General features: G+C 32.6%; 1 protein-coding gene across 2 annotated transcripts in view; it reads left to right on the top strand.

The window, feature by feature from the left end:
* Nucleotides 1–7,500, top strand: part of LOC144959604 (rho guanine nucleotide exchange factor 11-like) — a 123,405-nt gene that overhangs the window by 71,036 nt on the left and 44,869 nt on the right. For both annotated transcript variants that reach the window (XM_078892230.1, XM_078892231.1), the window contains 3 exons: nucleotides 1,396–1,504; nucleotides 2,666–2,788; nucleotides 3,509–3,640. In XM_078892230.1, the coding sequence (XP_078748356.1) occupies nucleotides 1,396–1,504; nucleotides 2,666–2,788; nucleotides 3,509–3,640 (364 nt within the window). The remainder of the gene's footprint in view (nucleotides 1–1,395; nucleotides 1,505–2,665; nucleotides 2,789–3,508; nucleotides 3,641–7,500) is intronic.

Below are 7,500 nucleotides of genomic sequence, written 5' to 3'. Positions count from 1 at the left end.
TCTTCTTCTTCTTCTTCTTCTTCTCTTCTTCTTTCTTCTTTTCTTCTTCTTCTTCTTCTTCTTCTTCTTCTTCTTTTCTTTCTTCTTCTTCTTTTCTTCTTTCTTTTCTTCTTCTTCTTTTCTTTTTCTTTTTCTTTTCTTTTTCTTTTTCTTTCTTTTCTTTTCTTCTTCTTTTCTTTTCTTTTTCTTTTTCTTTTTCTTTCTTTTTCTTTTTCTTTTCTTTTCTTCTTTTTCTTTTCTTTTTCTTTTCTTTTTCTTTTTCTTTTTCTTTTTCTTTTTCTTTTTCTTTTCTTTTTCTTTTCTTTTCTTTTTCTTTTTCTTTTTCTTTTTCTTTTTCTTTTTTCTTTTTCTTTTTCTTTTCTTTTTCTTTTTCTTTTTCTTTTTCTTTTTCTTTCTTCTTTTCTTTTTCTTTTTCTTTTTCTTTTTCTTTTTCTTTTCTTTTCTTTTTCTTTTTTCTTTTTTTTTTCTTTTTCTTTTTCTTTTTCTTTTCTTTTTCTTTTTCTTTTTCTTTTTCTTTTTCTTTTTTCTTTTTCTTTTTTTCTTTTTCTTTTTTTCTTTTTCTTTTTCTTTTTCTTTTTTCTTTTTCTTTTCTTTTTCTTTTTCTTTTTCTTTTTTCTTTTTTTCTTTTTCTTTTTCTTTTTCTTTTTCTTTTTTCTTTTTCTTTTTCTTTTCTTTTTTCTTTTTCTTTTTTTCTTCTTTCTTCTTCTTTCTTTTCTTTTTTCTTTTTCTTTTTTCTTTTTCTTTTTTCTTTTTCTTTTCTTTTTCTTTTTCTTTTTCTTTTTCTTTTTCTTTTCTTTTTCTTCTTTTTTTCTTTTTCTTTCTTTTCTTTTTTCTTTTTCTTTTTCTTTCTTCTTTCTTCTTTCTTTTTCTCTTTTTCTTTTTTTTTCTCTTTTTCTTCTTTCTTTTTTCTTTCTTTTTCTTTTCTTCTTCTTCTTTCTTCTCTTTCTTCTTCTTCTTCTTCTCTTCTTGTTTCTTTGTGTAGTAGATCCCCCTTTAATGAAGGACCACTCTACATTTGACATGCATATTCATATGAGAAAAGACAAACAAACAAACAAAACAGATGACACTGATTTTCATTTTCACTGATGGTACAATCTGTCACAATAGGAATACATTTTGAGATCCTGATTCGGATGGCAGGTTGTTCCAGAGTCTTATTGCAGAGAACGTTTGAGAAACCATTTCTGCTATTGTATTAGATAGCCTAGTTTTTGGTTTATTATACATTATTATAATGATAAAAAGTGCTGAAAATGAATTTTGTCCTAAGAACTTATTACCACCCCCCTCCTGTTCTTCTTGATTTTTGTTGTTGCTCGATATGATTTTTTTGTTTCTCCTTTAAACTAGTTTTGTTACAAACCGATATGATTTTCTATTTCCTCCACCCAGAGTGTGAAAGGTCACCAGTTCACCAACCAACACTTCTACGTCACGACCATTTGTTTACGCTGTGGCCATCTAATCTGGGGCGTGGGCTACCAGGGATTTCAATGTCAGAGTGAGTACTTGCATATTTAAATAGACTTTATTGTCCACTGTGAGTTTCCACAGAATCTCTCTGGGTGGGGTTCCTACCTCCCATAGCGGGCAGGGAGGTACCTGCGGTGTCTTCTATCCCCTCTTATGTTTTCCAATTGCTTTCTGTCTTTGTCTTGGAATGAGATTGCTTGGTTTTGTCCTGACCTTGGTCGGAGTCCTGAGCTGAGAGGGAAACAGTTGAATGTATAATTATAGTTTTGGGAGATGATATTTTTTTCCCTTGTAAATCATCTCTCTGTTATGCATTGTATTATGTTTAGTTTACATATTATATTATATGATTGGTAAACATTTGAGTGTATTCCTCTTAGTTGGGACCCGTGCTTGTGTCTGGATGAGACTGTTTGGTGATCTCAAACTAAGTACTTTGACGGTGTGCTCTTGGAATCTACATTTGTTCCCTATTTGAACCAGTTCCTCTTTGTCTTACCTTTTCTTTTGTGCTTTAATTGTCATTCTAGAACTTTTTACTATTCCATTTTCTTCCTTTTTACTGGCGCTGATATGACCTTAATGTGTTGCAAGCGCCGTAAAACCCTTAAAAACAAACAAAACAAACAGAATCTCTCTTCTTAATTAAGCCAATCAGAAGGAATCCATCCCCGTTTTACACGGTGCCTGAGTTTGCACAATATTGGTTATTATTATTTCACCCATGAGCTAGAGTGCTTTCATCATTATCACCCATTTAGTCATTAAAATTACACTCAATGTAGCTTGACTTTTTTTGTTTGTTTTTGATTTCTGTAGATTTGCTGCTCCATATATCAAGGTTTTTTTGTTTTTTTGTTTGGGTGACCAGAAAACGTTTACTTAACATATTGATCGATTCCTCAAAAGTATCAAACCTAAAATTTAATGAATAGCAAACTCCAGTTTGAGTCTTTTTGATAAGTGGAGGTTTTTTTATATTAATATTGAATTGGAAATGTTTTATTTTGGTAAAAATGACGTGCAGAAGATATCTTGATAATGTTAGTCTGAGGTGCTTTCTTAAAAACTTATGTGATCATTGCAGTCATTCACTTCAGTAATAGAAAATTGATATTTGGGGTGAGGGGGATGTGGGGTGGGAGATATATTGTTACTTGTGTTTAAACCGATATCTTTTGTCTTGCAGGTTGTGAGATGACTGTTCACAAGCAATGTGTTGATGACGTCACAGAGGTGTGTGGAGGAAAGAGGAAACGCGTGTCTCGATTCCCTGTCCCCAGGAAGCCTTCCACTATAAGCACTAACTCCTGTAAGTCGTCATGTCATTTCTTTACTTTTAATATCAATATATCTTTTATATCTCTGATTTGTTTTTGTTTTTTTTAATTCTTTATCAAAGCTTAAATTATCATTTAAAAAAAAAAAAAAGCTAAGACAAAAAGAAAACCCAAACAAGTTAATTCATACCAAACGAAGCAAATCAAATGAAACACAACAAAACAAACAATGGACAAGTAAAAAAAAAAAAAAACCCAAAAAACCCTGTTTATTTGTCAAACCATGAATCAAAGTACTGCCCGTGAATATTTTCAAATTTATTATACATAGTGTATTTCTTGTGCTTTTCTTTGAAGTTTTGCAGTTACTCAACCTCCTCAAAACAAAATATCAATTTTATTTGGTAGTAATTTAACCCTTTCTTTACCACCTACAGCAAAGTCGTCACGTTTGTTACGACACAATATACATTTTTAAAAATTCAGATTTATTTTGTACATCACAAAATTTTAAGAATGATCTTTGTTTAATTAATAACGTAAAGTTGTTTTGTAGAGAGCTTGTTTGTGTTTAAAAAAACATTTTTCTGCTGGGTAAGCCTGCCATTTTGGAAGAATACTGAAAATGCTCGGTAAGGAGACAGTTAAAGCCAACTAACCAAAAAACATAAACAAAAGAAAAACAAAACAACCCCCTCCCCCTTTTGCCTTCAAGATGATGATAATCGAGATACCTCTTTCGTTCTCCTCAGTCATATCAAACCAGTCACAGGGTTCCAACACCACAGAGACCAGCAGCCTGGGTAGCAGCCAAGATGGCCCAGGAAGTGGAAGTGGAGGTCCCATCATTCAACCCATTCCAAGAGACGATGACGGAGATCTAGGTATGTTGGTTTGAAACAAATTTTAAAAACTTAAATATATATATATATATCTCTTTGAATTCATACATAAGGTTGTGCAAAAAGGTATCTTTCTTAACATTTCAACACCAATCGTCTTACTTACTTACTTACTTATCGAACTAGCGACCACCTGAGCTCTAGCCCTTCGGTCTTGTGCTATGACGTAGAAGTTAGACGTCTTTTGTAGTTGTACACCAAATGTCTTCACTATTGAGTGTACCAAAAAAAATTATTGTGGTGATGGTTTAGATTTCATCAGAGTCTCTTGGTTGAGGAAAAATGAACCCAAAAAACTGAGAGAAAGCACCATAAGACAATCTGAAAGTGACAATAAAGTGTGGACAAAGATGATTTTTGTCCCCACTTTTACGACACTATGATCAAAACGTAACATACACTTTACATACATACACAAATCCATTTGACTCAAAGGTGATTGAGATTCTGAATTTAGGAAGGGGCAATTGTAAGAATTCTAATGTCGAGAAAGAAGCCTAAAAGACAATCTGTACTGTTTGAGCTGGGATTACATTTCATTGTGGTTTGCAGAGGGAATAAATATTGCCCTTTCGAATGCATTTGATATGGTTTAATTGGGAAAATACACTGAGTAATGGAAAGGAATAGAACTTAATTATTATGGTCATTCAAGACAATGTATAATTGGCTCATTCAACTGTTCTCGGAGGAATTTAAGTAACATGTAATAATGCTATAGTTCTTTCTCTCTCTCTCTCTCTGTCTCTCTCTCTCTCTCTCTCTCTCTCTCTCTCTCTCTCTCTCTCTCTCTCTCTCTCTCTCTCTCTCTCCACCTCTCTCTATCTCCACTCCCCTCCCCCCTTCTGTCAATTAATTTACATACTCTCTCCATATCTTTCCACCACCATTTTAATGTACATGGAACAAAAACTCCTTTAAAAGAAAAATTAAAGAAAAGGAGAGAGAAAAAAAAGAACAAAAAAACCCAACACGTTTCGGCCAGAAAAATATTACTTCATATATATCAATTATATCGACTTCTTTGAAGTCTTGGGTTTTAGAATTCTTGACCAATGGACGTGTAAAGGTTTTTGGCCAAAATGTATATAAAAAAGGAGTTTTGTCAGTGTACTATTGTATTGCTCTCATTTCTGCTTATCATCAATACCGGTTCTCTCCCCTGTCATTGATATATATAGCCTTCATACTCATCAAATGTAATACGTTCTTGTGTGCTTCAGTGTGTATGCATGCATGTGTACATGTTTGAAGCTACGAATTGGAATTAATCTTATGTATATTATTATGCAAAGCTTGCTTTTTTTTTTGTTGTTGCTCATAGTCATAGTAAAAATATTGATTTTGATGTTGATGAAGGTGATGATAATCTTGATAGTAATGATAATTATAATAATGATAATGATAATGATTAGAAGAAGAAGATAGAAGAACATAAAAATGTCACTTTTTAAGCTAAGTCAACCTTCTATCACAGAAAGTGATATTCTTTAAAATAGGCATTACTTTATATTTAAAAATAAAAATTTAAAAATGCTTTTTAATGCTTCAGCTATAACATATGCCAATTTTTGGGGGGCTTTTATTTTTGAAATCCAAAATTATACTTTATTATTTTTTCTCACTGAGTTAATGATCCAAAGATGCTTATGTTTATTATTTGGATCAAATTTTCCTCTTGCTTTAAAAAATTTTCTTTGCCAATCAGTTGACATTCTGCCCAAGTCGTTTCAATAAATAAAACGATGTTAATCCATATCTTCCATTATTTTATTGTACTTTTGATATTTAAAAATTGAAAAACAAAATTGTTTTGAAGTATGGAAATAGAGTATTATAAGAGCTGGTTGATATTTATTGGAAGGGAAGGAATGTTATGATAAGTAACAGTAATCGATTCGGTAATACAGAATTAATTTTTTAACTCCTCTTTATTTACCTGTTAGGAACATTTTAAGTCTTATGAACAACTTGGAATGGAAATTTTTAAAATTTGGTTTATTGCCCCTGTCATTTAAACAGGAAAGTGATCTGCGCATTAAAAAATGTCAATCCCTTTCCTTGATTTTCATATAAAAATTAAAAATTTTTTTTTTTGAATTGTATAGAGACGAATCAAAATAAGAATAGACTGATTTTTAGATAACTCACTCAATCCTAAAAGCCAACGATCCTGGTATGCACAATCTTATGTTCACTACTAGCGCTGATATATTTGGTATGGAAATAATCTTAGCAAGTCATTCTAAGTATTCATACCCTAGTTCTAAATAGAGGTGAATAAGTCCTCTTCCAAAAGAGACTATACTTTCTTTGTTTGGTCCAAACATTGTGGAGTGAAGTCTAATTTTAGAAAGTGTGTTGTGTTGGGAATTTTAGAATGAAACCTGATAATTTGGATGTAGTGTTTACTATTACAACATTATGGTTTACATTTTTCTGTTAGAACTCTTGCATCATTAAAGTTACTATTTTTAGTTTGAAGATGACAATGGTAGTTGAATAAAACTATGTACATGCTCATTTTCTTTTTTGATTGAGCAGCTGAGTATAGTTTTAGAAATATGTTTGAAAAGTGATAAAAGCTTTGGCTGTCTGGGAGGAGAGGTACTTGGTTTATTTGAAGGGAGATGAGACAATAGGCTGGTAGAGGGCTAGGGTTGAGTGAGTTAACCGAAGCAAAGAAACGTTTTCATGATTTTTTCCCCCCTAATATAGATTTGATCTATATTAATCTTCATTCGCTGTTAGTTTTTCCACTGCCACCTTGCCTTTTATAATATGTTATGGCAAGGGCAGTTATCTCATCTTATTCTCGAGGTTTGGCAGATTTCAACCTTAGCTGTAAGATGTCTTTAACAACAAGAAGTGAAGTGAGTAGGAAAGTGCCAGAAGACAACAGAGAATAAAAACTTTGCAGCACGATGTGGGCTCAAACCCGCAACCTTACTGGTACAACAACTTTGCCGAGCTGGGGAGATTGTGACTCTACCGTATGAGCTATCCTTGACCCCACTACTCACTTCATTTCTTGTTGTTATCAACATAAGTGCCTGTTCCACTCACTTTTGTACGATGTCTTCTGAGGGCTCCTTCTGACCCACCAAAGCCTGCTACACATATATATTCACAACTCTTCCCCCTCCCATAAAAAACAAAAAACAAAACAAAAAGACATGAATATTCCAATAAAAAACCCTTTTACAAAACTAAGAAAATATACTACTTTAATCTGAGTATTGATTGTCAAACGCTTGCTATCCATCGAAGTCAAATTGCCCTTGCTTTGTATTCATTAACCATGCCATCTGCATGTAGATGATGTCTGAAATGATCATAAAAGTTTGTGTTCCATTTGAATTTTGTTTTGTCCCGCTAATGTAGGTCTTAAGTCTTAATAAATGACTTGTTTGGCTATTGCTAAATCATATTTTACTCCATTTCTTTTCTATCAAATCTAAGTAGATGCTGACTTATATATAATACTCATAATGTTATGATTATTTTGGATCGGCACACCTTGCCATTCCCATATGAAAACCTTGTCACAAGACCAAAGCAACTATTGTTTAGAGGTTCCATATGATCTCAAAATTATTATTTATGAGTCATCTCAGATTTGTTGCCACATAAATCTTTGGACAGGAGAGAGGCTCTAAAAATTGTTTCACTTTTAACTGCTTTCCTGACTGAAACAGGCCTTGACTAAACATGGTTAACAAAGGAAACTGAGCCAATGGAAGGAATCAAAATTAAAAAAGAGAGAGAGAGAGAGAGAGAGAGAGAGAGAGAGAGAGAGAGAGAGAGAGAGAGAGAGAGAGAGAGAGAGAGAGAGAGAGAAA

The sequence above is a fragment of the Berghia stephanieae genome, chromosome 14, assembly GCF_034508935.2.
Source record: "Berghia stephanieae isolate SIO BIC M18660-M18661 chromosome 14, UCSD_Bste_1.3, whole genome shotgun sequence".
In the NCBI taxonomy this organism is placed as follows: domain Eukaryota; kingdom Metazoa; phylum Mollusca; class Gastropoda; order Nudibranchia; family Aeolidiidae; genus Berghia; species Berghia stephanieae.
Note: the sequence above shows the minus strand (reverse complement) of the source record. Positions and strands in the feature narration are given on the sequence as shown.